Here is a 16,165-nt window from a genome sequence, read left to right on the forward strand (position 1 = left end):
TTAACATACATGGAATTTGCAGCAAAGTTCTCAGAAACAAATTACATTAATTTATAATTCGTATTACTAAAAATTTCAATATTAATAACATTTTTGTTCAATAGTAATTTTAATCTCGATATTATCTATTACAAAAAACATTTCATATATTTTAACAGAAATGATTTAAATTTCCATCTCTTGTAATTTCTTTTTTACTTTTTAAATACGTTATTTACGCAACAGTGAAGGTAACCGAGGCTGATAATAAAATGATACAGTAGTTGACAAATGAGTCATTTTATATAATCAAGAGAACTCACGATATACTATAAATAATCGTGCATTTAAACATACACATGGCACTTTCAAGAGATTGTATTGTAACATGCGTGAATGTATGCAAATTCCATATTGAAAAGTATTTATTCGCGGAAAGCGTGCAATAATGATATGCGTGCTTAAAAAAACGATCTCAAAAGTCAACGATCAAGGTGAAATCTTCAGTCCTGCATGTAAAGTGTCAGGATAATACGCGATTTAAAAGCAGTTTAGTGAATCATTTGAACGAGTAATGTAGTGTAATAGTCGTTCTCGTCGAATTACATACATTAAAAAAACAGAAATAAAATCTCTTGACAAAAATAACACATTTTTTACATAGTCCTGTTTACAACGCAGAATGAAATAAGTTTATAAATATTTATGGAATTGTGAAATTGATTGACAGTAAACGAGTGTTATACATAATTATGTAAGTCGAAGAAATGTCAATGAATTCAACTCGTAATTCAATAATATTCTTGCTTTTCTATAACTAGAATAAATGCATTTGAAATAAGCATAATGAAGTCCCTTTCTGCCGAAGTTTATGGGATCCCACTACCGGATGCTCTGACCCTTCACCTGGCACAAATGTACAAGTAGGTCCCCGTTATATTGCCGTCCAATTTCAATTTCAGATTTTGGGATTTAGAAATGTAGAAATTTTGCAATTTCAGAGATTAACAAATATTATGCTTATTTTTAAAAACATTTATTCTCATATTTTCCTATTCAGTTTTAGTAAAATGTGAATAGTGTTTCATCACGTATCCTTCGATTGATAACCCATAAGCCTTGCGGTAGACTAATCGTTCGCTTTAAAAAGAGTATTGATTTGCAATAAAAAAAAACCAACGTGCTTTTAATAAATTTAATCGAAGCGGGTAAAACGGCTGAGAAGCTTTATTGGTTGACCACCAGGTAGCAGAATAACCTTGATCAGTATAGTTTTGTTTAGATTTGTAGAAGTATAGTTCATAGTAGCTTCGCACACAATCAAACCGTCTTGGAGAGGTCGGCATGAAGTAACCAATAAGCGATTTGCCAGTCTAATCGTTCGAACGTCATTGCATAACTCGCGTTGCTTTTTAAACCAATTATTTAATGCGCTGCGTGCAATGATTTTGCACTTGGAGGCGTTTTCCGATCGATGTCACGCGTGTGTAGTGACGCCGACCAAAAATGCGAATGGGCGTAATAACGCCGGCAAGTTCTGCGAATTGGACGTACGTCAGAACTAACCTAAGAAAAAGTTGTCTGTGTAGCTTTATCGAAAAGGAAAAAAATAGTTTATCGTAAATAAGCATGATTTGTTATTTATTCGTGTATCATCGAACATTGGCTTCGATATGTTCGACGTTGTCGTTCTTCCGTGCAACGTCCATAATAATTCACGTATAGGTTAACTCCTTCGCGAGCGTCCATCGACGTTTACAATCTGTCATTTGGATCTCGACATTTTGTAAATCGGAATGTAATATACGAATATAAATTTAAATCTAAAGTTTCAGTGGAAGTAGTATGTCTTTTGCCATGTATTTTATAATCATCAAACCTCTAAAAACGTTCCTGTTAATAACTAATATTGAATCTTGCAAATTCGAAGGTAACTAAATTTATAACTTCGTTTATTAATATTTCGCATATAAATATATGACATAAATTTTATCTAAAAGAAAATATTAGTGTTTAGTGAATTTAGTCATGTAACCAAAATAATGTACCAAGTATGTTAACTTGGTTTTTATTATAATTTTATCTTAATGATTGTTCTCTTATTTTGTTTCAGTAAACTTTAGGAATGAAAGCAGTTCCATTTTGGAGTAATTTTTAATTTGTATATTTAAAATCGTACCAATAAGAGATTTAATACAATGCATTTATGATTAAATGCACAAAGTTTACCTGTGAAAAATAATGTCTAACATCGACATACATTCGATCAAAACTTGACTGCATTAAAAATGCAAGCCAAGAAGCGCTATCTATTATTGTTCGTAACCTGTGCGTTTCTTGGTTATTGTTACTTTGGTGGTTATCGATTAAAAAGTGAAAAGTGGTCAGGCAGATCTCAGTTGCCTTATGAGCGATTGCCTTCATATTTAAGTCTAAACGAAGAATTCTATGACAAGGATTTAAGAACATCAAATGGAAATTCACTCGTGTCTCAACGTACAAGGCAATGCCGTATGGAGACTTGTTTCGACTTTACTAGGTGCAAGCATGGTTTTACAGTTTATGTGTATCCAGTGGAGGATGTGATAAGCCCACTATACCAAAAAATATTAAATGTTATTACCGAGTCGAGATATTATACTTCGGATCCAGCTAGAGCATGTATATTTGTGTTAGCTCTTGATACATTGGACAGGGATCCATTGTCAACAGAATTCATACATAATCTTCCTGCAAAGTTGATGCGTTTACCTTACTGGAATAATGGCAGAAATCATTTAATATTTAATTTATATTCTGGAACATGGCCCGATTATGCAGAGGAGTCATTGGCCTTTGACATAGGATATGCCATGCTTGCGAAGGCAAGCATGTCCATCTTCAGGCACAGACCAAACTTTGATGTGTCTATACCTTTGTTTGGAAAACAACATCCAGAACGTGGTGGGGAGCCAGGTCAAGCTTTAGAAAATAATTTTCCTAACAGTAAGAAATACGTCGCAGCTTTCAAGGGTAAAAGATACGTCCATGGAATAGGTTCTGAAACTAGAAATGCTCTCTATCATTTACACAATGGCAAAGACTTGGTATTTGTCACGACTTGTCGTCACGGCAAAGCGTGGAGAGAGTTACAAGACGAACATTGTCAACAAGATAATCAGGAGTATGATATGTTAGTAACAAAACGAAATATTTTAAGCGAGGAACGTTTATGATAGAAAGACAAACTCTAATGTTATTTATAATTTCAGGTATGATTATGAAATTTTATTAATGAACGCTACATTTTGTCTTGTACCAAGAGGAAGAAGACTTGGTAGTTTTCGATTCTTAGAAGCTTTAAGGGCTGGTTGTATTCCAGTTATTCTAAGCAATGGCTGGGCACTTCCATTTCATGAGCGTATTGATTGGACACAAGCGGTTATATTTTCTGATGAAAGACTGTTGCTTCAAGTAAGTACAACGAAAATATAGTTTATGATAAGAAAGGTAGACGAACCGGAATGTAATCAAACTTTATCTATTCAGATTCCAGATATAGTACGGTCTGTGTCCAATGTACAAATCCTTAAACTACGGCAGCAAACGCAGTTTCTTTGGGAACGCTACTTTTCGTCGATAGAAAAAATTGTATTTACAGTATTCGAGGTAAGATTATAAAATCGGCAATAATTCTAAATTATCGATTTTCTATATTTAAACTGAATTTACAGAATATTCGCGAACGTTTACCATGGGAAGGTACCAGGGAGAAACTTGTCTGGAATATAAACCCTGGAGCTTTAGCAATATTACCGCAATTTGCTGATAGCCAGCAAGAACTTCCATTTTCAAAAAGTAATCCAGGAAATACCTTCACTGCCATCATCTATTCGCAGTTGGGATCCACTGCTGTTCTCTATCGTTTGCTTAAGAGTATCGCGAAAAGTAAATACTTAGATAAGGTAGGCTTACCGCATGAACTACTTTCTAATTTTTATTTTTATCACGAGCGTAAATAATATTCTGAAATGTTTGTAGATTATTCTAATGTGGAACTCGGACATTCCGTTACCAAGGAGGCCACGATGGCAAGGGATCAAAGCATCAATACATGTTGTTACGGTTGATGGTATATCCCAGCGTTTTTATCCACATCCTTTAATCAAAACTAGTGCCATATTATCTCTAGATGAGGATGCTACACTCAATACAGACGAAATAGATTTCGCCTTTACCGTTTGGCGATCGTTTCCGGATCGAATAGTTGGGTATCCAGCTAGATCTCACTATTGGGACGATTCCAAGGTAAGTGGGCTTCTACATGATTCTCATACTTAACCATAACAGTATTGTTTATATATGTTTATTATTTAAAGCGTTCGTGGGGTTACACAAGTAAATGGACAAATGATTATAGTATAATTCTAACTGGTGCCGCCTTTTATCATCGTTATTATAATACGTTGTATACCGAATTACTGAGTTCGACGTTGCACAAGACTGTCGAACAGTCGCAAAATTGCGAGGACATACTTATGAATTTTTTAGTAAGCCATATTACGCGAAGACCACCTATTAAAGTTACTCAACGGAAATTGTATAAAGATACTACTGTGGCTGGAATCAGGTATATATCTTTCATTTCGCTTGCTATGCGGGTATCATCTGTTCAACAGGAAATTCGGTTCACTTAATACGGCTAACTTCAGCACTTAAATTTTTTATCTCCTGTATCCTCAGATTTCTCCATATCTAATTTCCAAGTAAATGAAAACAGCAAGAAATGAATAATATATTAAAACGGTTACTGAATATGTATATTTGACATAAGTGCACTAATTCACGAAATGAATAAGAGCTGCACTTATCATTGAATGAATAATAGCTATTATTGTGTAGCGGTTTAACATAATCATGAAAGATATTCTTATAGTTTGTTCATCTGATACATTCATTTTTCAGGTCCCCATGGAATGATCCAGATCACTTTATACAACGGCAAACGTGCATGAATACGTTTGTAGCCGTCTTTGGGTACATGCCGTTATTACGATCAAATATGAGGCTTGACCCAGTTCTGTTCAAAGACTCTGTAAGCAATTTGCGCAAGAAATATAGACAAATTGAATTAGTTAGTAATTAGAATTATACAGGATATTTTATCAGTTACACAGCAGTTATCTACCCTCGAAATGGGCATCGTATATGTATGCATAAATATATATATATATAGCCTCGAATATTTCGGCGAAATAACGGCGGGAATTGCTATTGCGATTGGCGCGCTTGCGCATGCGCACTAGAGGCTATTTGAAAACGTATATATAGGGAACACTTACATCGTTGCGTAAGTAAGTAACGAACCATTGGGATGTCACGTAACCATTGGCGTAATTAGGATTGTTTTGGGGTGGGTTAAACTCCCTAGTCTTACCAATATGAACATTCTACACTATGCATGTCTACGTGGATTTTAGAAATTTAAAAAATTGAAAATTAAAAAATTTGCGAATTTGGAAATTCAAAATTTCGAAAGTTTATAATTTTATAAATTTCTAAATTTTCTGCGTGAGGGCTGGCTCATCCTAATCCCCTAATATCATTATATGTGACCCCAGTGGTTATCAGGGCAGCAAATTAAGAAGGTCTTTCATTCTCGAGGAATGGCGTTACTCTGCGCTTTTGTGTATTCACATAATGAATTTTGTACAAAGTATCAGATATATATACCTTGTAACATTGTTCGAACTCGAATCGGGCCATGGCACGCATTGACGTATTCAATTGATGTACATACGAATCGTTTCATAGTTACTAATAAAACGTAAAAATAAAAAAAAATGAAAAGATAAGAAGAAAAAACAATTGATAACGAAGAAAAAATATTATTTGGTGAATTCATCGATACTTTATGAACCGGCCTTTCGAAGCTGCGCAAAGTATTCTAATCCATAGTCAATTTGATCGCTCGAAACCAAATTTACCAAACGCTTACATTTTTCTTCTCTATCGTTGAAAACAATGATGATCGTGCAAATGCTATTTTGTATAAGCCAGCCAATGACGTAGCTGTATCCGGATGGCGCCTCGAGAGTAGTAGCCTCAGGGATGAATCTATTTAAATGCAGCTTACGATCGTGGACTATTTGAAAGCTTTTGGAAATAATTTCCTTATTTTTACATCTCGACTTTTCTACCTTCGTGAATAATTGACTAATTTAAATTCGTTAGCGTAAGGCATGACTATATTTCGAGTAAGTTTTTGCGTATGATCAGGTACAGCTGCGGGAAACGATGTCTTATCTCGATGAGGAGAAGCCAATGAGGACCTCCCGCTACTCTCGGATGCTCTTTAAGTGGGAGGTGAAATAGGAGTTTTCTTCTAGATTATCGGTATGGTGGATGGTAAAGCATACTCGTGATAGTACATTGGTGTAGTGGAAGAAGGCTAATGGTAGAGTTACTCTACTAGAATTATTCTACTATGGTGCTATTCCACTCTATTCTAGTACAATGGATTGATAGAACAGAATGGACTAACACCATTACTAGTACCCTGATTAAATTAGACATTGGTAGTACTACCAAAGGTATGGCGGCACTTGAAGTAGTCATTAGTAGAGTAGAGTCCGCTGTACAGCAGTAACCCTACTGCTAGCCTTCTTCCATCATTTTAATGCATGTCTTAAAATTATAAAGCCTAAAATTCCAAATTACTCTTCAGTAATATTTTTGGTAGTATCGTTGGTAAAGTAGAGAGAGGTGCTATCAGAATAACTTTATTACTAATCTTCGCTCCAGTATACTAGCGCTAATATATTCTGCCGTCTACTGTACCAACAGACTTTGTAACTTCTCCTACCGAGGAAGGGTATCGTTGCCCGCGGCTGTACTCTTGAATTGAAACGGTGTTCGCCTCTGTTCAACAAGAGGAATTTCAATCGTTTTTTAACGTGTATCGCTATACCGTTCGTAGTTTGTCTATGTGTTCGGAGCACAGATTATTCATAACTCGTAATCAGCGTACCTAGAAAGTGTATTTCAAGGATTTTACGTATCGATTACAAATCGTGTACACGCGCGAAATGATAATTGTGTATACCTGTACAGCTCGATCGCTCTCAGGAGAACCTTTGAAAGGAAGTAAGAAATTGCTTGTGACCAATATAAATCGCAAGTATGTCTAGTCGTTTACGTTCGTTTACATTGATACGCCGGATGAAGGAACGGGAAAGTGATTCGCGTAAAGTAGGTGACACTCGATACCGTGTTTGTGTTTTTCAGGATAATAAGCAAATGTACATATATGTATGTATATGTATATGTGATACGTTCATAATAATCATGTGATATATTCATAATTATTGGAGACAGGATTTAACGAACAAAAGGAAAAGAAAAGATACGAATGGACTGTGTAATTCCACCAATGGCATTTCTTTGTCGCGATCAAAGTTAATATATGTTCACCAGAAATATTATATTTTTTATGGTATCGATAGTTTTGAGTATTCGAGGGAGCACCAGTAACGAAGAATCACTTTTTAAATAAATGCTCTCTTTTCGATTGTTATCATGGTTATAGATGGTTGTAATTTTGCTTCTTCTTTACTGCGTGCTCCACCGTTGTTAAATTTAATTAACGTACACGGGACTGTGCAAAATGATAATCGCTTTTGTTACGAACAAACTTTTGCGTCGATCAAACGTTAGCGATCTTTATTTCTAAATGGCGGATATTTGACAAATTAACGTAGTCACTTGATCTTTACTTTATTGGGTAATTAATGGTTTTCTGTAATTAATTCGAAGGTAATCGACGATGTAATCTTGTTGCATCAAACGTGTATCCGAACAAATATTGGTGATTTTATATGGCCGAGAAAAATAAAGTTTTTATACAAACCTACGATTGTTGTCTCGTCGAAACAATTGTATATACTCTATTGTATAAAAAGTGTTTTTGGGGATGACGACTTGGTGCTTTATTCATTTCGATGCTCCCTAGATAAAATTCCTCTTTCCCTACGATTCGAAATTCCTCGAAGAAACGCGGTATCGGTAGACGTGACGGTAGAGGTACTAACCCTTCGACAGTGAAGGGAGGGACGCGTCAAACTTTTCTCTCGGACTGGTCACGTAAGCCGAGAATGGTTTCAGGGTTAGCGATACGAGAAACGTAAAAAATCGGCTGGACGGAAGGCGGATTTGGTCGTAAGCAGCCGATCTCCATGCATCCACCACCATTAGGCAAGCCAGCACCACCACCAGCTTCGCAACGGGTGGTGGTGGGCCACGACGAGATACTACGGCACCAACACTCCCTTCTTTGTTGCTGGTTTGCTAGAAAGGTGACTATGCCAAGAAGACAGGAGGTATTGAGCACGCCTTGCGTCTACCCAGTCACCTTTCTCTCTTCGTGACCGTAGCATATGTTTTGCGACGTCGATGGAGCTCTCGCGGCTTTGAACGGCGCCACATCGAAGCTGCTGCTCCTTCCTGGCTTCTCGTTCGCTCCATCCTTATTTCCACCCCCTTCGCATTTTCCTTCTACCAATTCTTCACGAACGAGACGAAGAAGAAGCCAGCCAGAGAGAGCGTCGAGTGTCGAGTTGTAAAGAAACGCGAAAGATACGAAAAAGGAAATCGGCCGCGGCTCGAGCCGCCACTCGCGACATCGCTACGTTTCACCTCGTTTGACAACACCGAGCTTTTTGTCGCGCGCGTGTGTATCAGCTTTTAATTAAATCTTCAAGTTCAACAAGGGACGAAAATGATCATCGTGAGCAGCGTGTTGCTCCTGCTGGCGGTTATGTCCAGAGTGGGTGAGTGTTCTCCCATTTATTTTATTTTTTCAACCCCCTGCTGACTTATTTCAATCCACAATTTTTTAAAAATTTATTTTAGTATTTACAAAATTTTCTTGAGTCTAAATTTTGATCGAGGCACTATCTTTAAATGTAATTATTTATATTACAAGATAGGGTGAAATCTCATTTGCAACCCAATAAATTATTTTGAACTTTCGATAAAACACTGATAAAATTTTCGTATATGCCACAATTAAAACGTTGTAAAGTAAACTAAATGACCCTACAGTCAGTACAGAAGGGTTAATCCCGGCTTTCGCTTTCCTTTTACCATTGTACAATGATGTAACGAGCTCGGCGCAACGAGGTTGTTGTTTTTTCATTACATTATAGGATTTTTTGGGTTGGTTGCGTACAAGTAGATATCGCATTCCTGCTGCTTTTTCTCTGTTGTTTTCGTCGTAAACAAAAATCGACGCGTTTACCGAATGTTGAAGTTCGCGGGAGCGTGTCTTTAAATTCGCGCCCGAAGGTCGATGAGGAAAATCGATCCGCAGCCGGTGAACGGCGACTGAGCGAACCCGTATTCAAATAGGTTCGCGTTACATAACGTACAAGTGATATTTCACTTGATTCGGTGTGAACCTTGACAAAAAAAGAAATGTCGAGTGAAAAGGATATTGTAACCGACGAATTCCTTCGGAGATTTCGTGCGATACGGAACCTTGATCCGTTTGGAAACGATTTCTCGCGATGCAATTTCGCGATGGAAATATTTCATTGAACAAAAAAGAAATACATATTTATGCTTCTAAACGTTGTAGGAATATTTTGCTTTACCCTCCGGCTTGATGACGAATTAATTCAAAATGGGAATTCGATGTTCAATCTCTCAGCAGTTTCTAAATTCTGAACACAGAGAATTTTAAACCCGATTCATTTTTCACAATTGCGATCATATCGACTCTCGCTGTCAGAATTATGTAAGGCTTTTTGAGAAAAAAAATGTAAAATTCGTTTTTGTGAACTCGTAATCAGGTATAGTTTGCCCGGTTCGAGGTAGCCGCGAAAATGTCAGTTTACGTAATGTTCGGCTAGTTGGATAACTGGTACACGCGGAAATCAAGCAAAGTGCTTTTGGTCCCTGAGGGTCTGCCCCAAGGGTGTGTTAGAACCTCTTTTTTCGTTCTCCCTTCTAGGACTCTAGGACCAAATATGGCGACACGTTTTAAAATGCTTCTAAAGAACGTTATCTGTTACTGAGAATAAAAAATTTGGTATGCAGTTTATAGCTCGCTTAGCCTTTATTAAATGTAAGACTCCACGTGCCTGTGTTTTTATTCCGCCAAGATAGGAAGCTGGTACGTGCCAAACGTTAAGTGAAACGATCTCTAAAAGCTTTTAAAACTTGTATTACAAATTTGAGGATCTTTTTTTAATATTCGCGCATCATAAAAAGAAACGCTGTGCAACGATGTGCAAGTTACCGAGAAGTCAAATGTGTTTCTCTTCTTTTTGCAAATTTCTGTTATTTCATAGACCGGTATTAAAAAGCCCAATCTAATTTCACGACTCTTAATTTTCCGTTGAATCACCGAGGCGCCTCCGAGGTCTGCGGCCACCGTTGCAGTATTTCGCAAAGCGGTCGTTTCGCATGCGAAACCCACCTACCGTGTTGTTCGATTGCAACAGTTTCTCTTCCGTCGATCGTCCAAACGGACAATCAACAGAAACCGACTGCAATCGAGCTACGGTTGTTGAAAAATCTTCAGAAACTGCAAGTCGATAGATTACGGGAGATAGAAAACGAGAACTCGAGGAACGTGGATCGAATAAGTCATCTGTAACGAACCTGTTGTGAAACCTGAAATCGATCGTATAATTAATTTTTGAACACGTATTCACTTATTCTGCTTGAGATAAATAAGCGTTAACTGTTTCAAGCAGGTCTTTACAAGGTTTTATGGGGTGGCTAGCTTTATGGCGATGTTTAGGCAAAAATAGAGTAATAGTAACATTCCAAATTATCAAACTTCTATATCTTCTTCTCTTATAATTCATATTTAATAATATCTATTATATCACAAATTCTTAAAGACGTAAAATGTCGAACTTTAAAAATTCTAAAAATATCTGACCTTCCAGTTATACTTCAAACTCTGAAACTCCCACAACATCAAATTCGCAAAGTCCTAAATCTTGTTCCCTTGTAATCCATCTTTAAATTCATACTCTAAGAAGTATACTCCACCAGTATACTCCAAGAAGACTAAAGACTATGAAAGAGTCTCCAAAGATGACGAAAGAAGCATGCCTTATTATTACAACAAGATGGGCGAGTAAAGCCGCAAAGATGTCCAGGTGTTTCCCCGCTTCTGAGAAAAGTTCGATGAATCGAACGTCACTCCTTCTAATTTCTGCAAAAGTGTCGATTTCCCAACCGTTGTAATTTAATATCGTGTCGGCTATCAAAGTTCACAGGCGGCAAAAGAGCCCAAGGCGGATGTACGTTACGGCGTGCGCGTTCCTACTTCAACCGATGGGAATAGATTTCTGATTCTGTTCCACAGTGGGCGCCCCGTTCAACCGAGAGCACGAGCGATTTCGCAAAAGGATCGTTTCCACGGCGAACAACCTATCAACCGTGTTACCGAAATGTATTACAATGCTGTTAACATTCCCCTTTCGTTTCGTTTGCTACGTCTTTGATCCAATTCGAGTCGAGTATGAAATTGAACTTCCTTCAATTGGTGCACGATTTTGTCTGGTGGGGATGGTTTTGTTTTTCGTCGTTCGATTTTAATTTCTATGGAAAGTGCAGGTCAAATGGGTCATACAGCTGGTTACATTACTCTTATTTTATTATACTATTACTCTATTGTTCGATTATGTCATTACCTAGTAGGTTAGGTTAGATTAAAGTTAAGTTGGGTTACATTACATTAAGGTTCAGTTTGGGAGGTTAGGTTAGATCAAAGTTAAATTGAATAGGTTAGGTTACATTAAGGTTTATTTGGGTAGGTTAGGTTAGATTAAACATTGAGTTAATTAGGTTAGATTAAATTAAAGTTCAGTTAGGCAGGTTAGGTAAGATTAAACATTATGTTGTACAGATTAGGTTACATTAAAGTTAAATTAGATGGGTTAGATTGCATTAAGGTTTGTTTGGGTAGGTTAGGTTAGATTAAACATTGAGTTGATTAGGTTAGATTAAATTAAGGTTCAGTTGGGTAGGTTAGGTTAGATTAAACGTTGGTTGACTAGGTTAGATCAAATTAAGGTTCAGTTTGGTAGGTTAGGCTAGATTAAGCGTTGAGTTGATTAGGTTGGATTAAATTAAGGTTCAGTTGGGTAGGTTAGGTTAGATTAAACGTTGAGTTGATTAGGTTAGATTAAATTAAGGTTCGGTTGGGTAGGTTAGGTTAGATTAAACGTTGGTTGATTAGGCTAGATTAAATTAAGGTTCAGTTTGGTAGGTTAGGTAAGATTAAACATTATGTTAAATAGATTACGTTACATTAAAGTTCAGTTGGAGTTGTTAGATTAAATCATTACCTACTATTTTATTATTTTATTTTTATAGATATTGTCTTAAACTAGTACTTGCTATATTAAATACAAGTTAAATGTTTTTCTTAATAAATATCTCCTCAAAAGGTTTTCCCAACTTGTGTCAAAAATTATTTCAGATGTGATAGCCTTCCCGCTAGTACAAAATTTCGCACATGCGTAAGAGGAAATGTTAAGTACCTGTAAGATACACGGACGATAGTGCGTTAATAGGATGCACGAATCCGTGGAATTCGACCTTCGATATTTTTTTTTCCTGTTAGAAATACACCGCTACATGGGGTGACAGAGATGTTATCCGTGAAAACAGCTGACTGGCCACATGCCTGTGCTACGAGTATTCAAATTTATACGCTCCTTCCGCTCGCTTCTCTCGATGTAAATAGCGAACAAATGGGTTCCGTTGACTGACGGTTTATTTTGTCAGTCCACCATCATTACAGAAAAGGTATAATTTTATATTTCTAATCAACAGTCCCAATTATTAGAAACATCCTGTAGGAAACGTTGTACGGTGAAAATATCCGGACTTTGATCGAGGCTACTCTTATTCCCGATAATTGGAACCATTAACGATTTCTCTTTCACCCGAAATACCGTCACTCGAAAGCGAATTTTTGTCGCAACTTACGACTGTTCGATTACATCTCAGAAATTCAATCTCGTAGAAAAAAAACTTTTTTCACCCTTCAACCCCCGGTATAAAAGATCAAAGGATCTGTCGCGAAACCAGCGGGTAATTTTACACCGCAATTTTGAACAAAGAAACGTTCACTACCTTCATCCCGAAGGTTAATGGAAAATCCAGAGAACCGCGAGGTAATTCATGCTTGTTCCTTTTTCAAGAATGTTAGCGACTCGAAGCCGCACCCTGAACCACCCAAACGTAATCTCGGTAATATTTCTACTCGAGTCCTTGAGGTTGAGATCGGGGGCGGATAAATTACGGGGCGTAAACTGCATCCTGACAGTAAATTACTCGATAGTGGTAGACGATACCCGGGGAACGTGGCGCCTACGCGAAACCGCATCTACTCAACCTAGGCATTTTCTGTTAAGCCTGATTTTCTGCTAGGTTTATGACACCGTTTGAAATACCCTTTTTGACAGCCTCGTTGAACGTTTACTCGTTTTCCGTAAGATGAAGGAAACTGTGACGGACACGCGCGAGGACAATTCTGGAAGTGAGCTCCTGAAAACGGTGATTGTCTTCTTTTGTTGTTGATGGAAATTTGAGGAAAATTATGTAGACTCTCTTTTGGAAGTTTCTGATGATGGTTACAAATGATTAATGTCCTCTTTAGAATTAATAATCATGTCCTTAAATTAGAATTAACAGACAAGTCTGTAAATTAAGATGGTGGTCCTAATTTGGTCCTAACTTGAATGTGGATACAAGTCTGTAAATTAGAACGTTGGTCTAATTTGATCCTAACTTGGACGTTGATCCAAGTCTGTAAATTAAGACAATGGCCCTAATTTGGTCCTAACATGGATGTTGATCCAAGCCTGTAAATTAGGACCAACATCAAAGTCTCTCAATTAGGATCAAATATAACTCATCACCAAAGTTCAAAGACATCGAACAAATCGATCACACTTCATGTACACGTAACTCCACCTTGAAAGTCGTAACGAAACCTGATCATAAAACTACCCAGTTCTATTTAAAGAAACGAAACTAATATTACACATAATTCAAAGAAAACTTCATTCAAGTTTTCACACGAGTTTTAACGTATTTTTATTAGCTATCTTGAAGAGCGAGAAAATGGCGGTCCATCTTATTTATCAGAGGGTTAAGAATGTTTGCAATACAGTGACAGTGAGTACCTAACCGAAAGAAATAATCATTCCGCCAACAGAATATTCCTTTCAACCGGCTTCTCATAGGTGTATTCGCGACTTTAATTCATTGGGTTCCGCAAAAGGCCGGATTACAAGCTTTCGTGTAACTCAGCCAACGATATTTTATCCGTGGACAGTCCGATGGTTAAATTATGTTCAGGCGGCGTATTAAAACCTCGATAGCCCGGCCAGGCAAACACGATACACCGTGGCCGGACACGTTTCATGGCTATTATCCCTTCTCTTGGATTCCAAGTGCAACTGTGTACTCTGCTTTGCAACAATCGCAACAATTTGGTTTGTTTTGTGATTATGGCGGTTTAAAGGTCGCGCGGTACCAGAGTCATGGTTCTTTAGATGTAGCACTTGATTTTCTACATAAATCCATGTGATTTTCTGTTTAAATTCTCGTTGTAAGAATGTTCTATGATCTGTTCTATGATAGATTTCCTCTATGTCCACGTAAACGTAAAACGACAATTGACAAAGCAAACATAACCTAATTTGTCATAGCACCAAGAAAAGTTGGGCCATCTGGGTTCCGTTCAAATTGTCTTGATAATAGTTTTGCGGTAAAAGTTTAACATTCTAATGACAGGTTAGACTTTCTTCCAATCAGATAGTATAATTATTTTGCCTCCAGAGCTATTACGTGCTTGCATATCATACGATCGATTTCGAAACGTAGAAAGTCTGACATGGTTTGATGACATAAAGTATTGCAAAACAGCAGTTGTGTATCAGTTTGTAACTTAAGGTTTCGGGAAAATGGCTGCATAAGTACAAAATGGTAAGCTGTATCAAAAACATCGAAGTACCTATTTTCATAAAACGTTTAATTCGACATTCCACGAGTGGTTTTACGTCACTCGTATATCATCGATGTCGTCGGTCAGACTTGTATCTCGTTACGGTACTTAACATACCTGTCTGCGTTTTTCGACAACATCTAACCCTTCCATCGTAAAATTCGACGAGCTAAAATTTCGAAGACAGTCTCCGACTACGATCCAGGCGCTTCTCTGGATATCGGATATCGCGATACACCGTAGGCATGTAATTCCGTTTGTTAGCATGCGCGTAGAACGGGTCTGTCCAGTCGAGACCGGCGGCAAGCTCCTCTCCGCTTTGTGTCGCGTAGAAAACGGCCATTATCCTTCCCTCGGGATTCCATCAGCACCCACACTCTCCCCTGGTCTCTTGTTCGCAATTACCTGGAGAATTTACCGCGGCGTACGTAGGTTATGCCTTGAACCACCGAGCCGTGTTGCCTATTACGTTCTTCTCGCTGGGTTATCCATCGATGTCCGCGCTGTGGGTCTCTCCTCGTTGCTGCTCACTCGCCAATTACCCGCAGGATTTACCGTGGCCAATGCACCGATATCAGTTCCTCGACTCCGGTGTCCATTATCCTTGGACCTCCGACTGGTTCCATAGTCGTCCATGCGACAGCACCAACAACAACAGTGAGAAAATAAAATCGAATCGAATCGTGACTGGTACAATGAGCATTAACATTCTTTTTTATTTTATGGACATCGATCTTGCGATTAAAATATGGAGGCGCGGCTATGAATAATTTAGACATTTTTTTTAACCTTGTTAACCTTGAAAGTCAATTTGTACGATTATTGTAACAAATTTTGTATGATAATTCAATTTGTATAGGGTCGTCAAATTTTAGATATAAATGGTGCAATTATTATCATTTAAGGTAATCATGTTTCTGTGCAGAAGGGTGTAACATAAGAGCCACATCCCTTTTCGTTACTCTTCTAATGTGAATTAATATGCTTCTTGTATAAAAATCTTTTTTCATTACTTTTTTAATGTGAATACTTATATGTCTTCTTTTAATGAAATTCCTTTCTTGTTACTCTTCCAATATGAACATTCATGCACGTCTTATATAAAAATCCTTTTTCGTTACTTTAGTAATGTGAACATTAGTATGTTTCTTTTATAAAAATCTCTTT

At 37.4% G+C, this 16,165-nt stretch overlaps 2 protein-coding genes across 4 annotated transcripts in view; both read left to right on the forward strand.

The window, feature by feature from the left end:
* Window positions 1-131: 131 nt before the first annotated feature.
* On the forward strand, window positions 132-7,937 carry ttv (exostosin glycosyltransferase 1 ttv). 2 transcript variants are annotated; one of them, XM_012281552.2, is made up of 8 exons: window positions 132-733; window positions 2,093-3,151; window positions 3,231-3,432; window positions 3,508-3,627; window positions 3,693-3,923; window positions 4,000-4,266; window positions 4,338-4,588; window positions 4,924-7,937. In XM_012281552.2, exons 2-8 carry the CDS (start codon window positions 2,268-2,270, stop codon window positions 5,102-5,104), a joined length of 2,136 nt encoding a protein of 711 aa, XP_012136942.2. In that variant the 5' UTR covers window positions 132-733; window positions 2,093-2,267; the 3' UTR covers window positions 5,105-7,937. The 2 variants fall into 2 exon arrangements, with proteins under 2 accessions (XP_012136942.2, XP_003699197.2); XM_003699149.3 differs by lacking the exon at window positions 132-733 and adding an exon at window positions 1,081-1,909.
* Window positions 7,938-8,303: 366 nt separating this feature from the next.
* Window positions 8,304-16,165, forward strand: part of Cda5 (Chitin deacetylase-like 5) — a 59,228-nt gene continuing 51,366 nt past the window's right edge. The window contains exon 1 of one of the 2 annotated variants that reach the window (XM_012281276.2): window positions 8,304-8,786. In XM_012281276.2, the coding sequence (XP_012136666.1) occupies window positions 8,735-8,786 (52 nt within the window). In that variant the 5' untranslated portion in view covers window positions 8,304-8,734. The remainder of the gene's footprint in view (window positions 8,787-16,165) is intronic. The other variant, XM_012281216.2, reaches the window with a different exon arrangement.

This window comes from Megachile rotundata, chromosome 2 (assembly GCF_050947335.1).
Source record: "Megachile rotundata isolate GNS110a chromosome 2, iyMegRotu1, whole genome shotgun sequence".
Classification (NCBI taxonomy): Eukaryota; Metazoa; Arthropoda; class Insecta; order Hymenoptera; family Megachilidae; genus Megachile; species Megachile rotundata.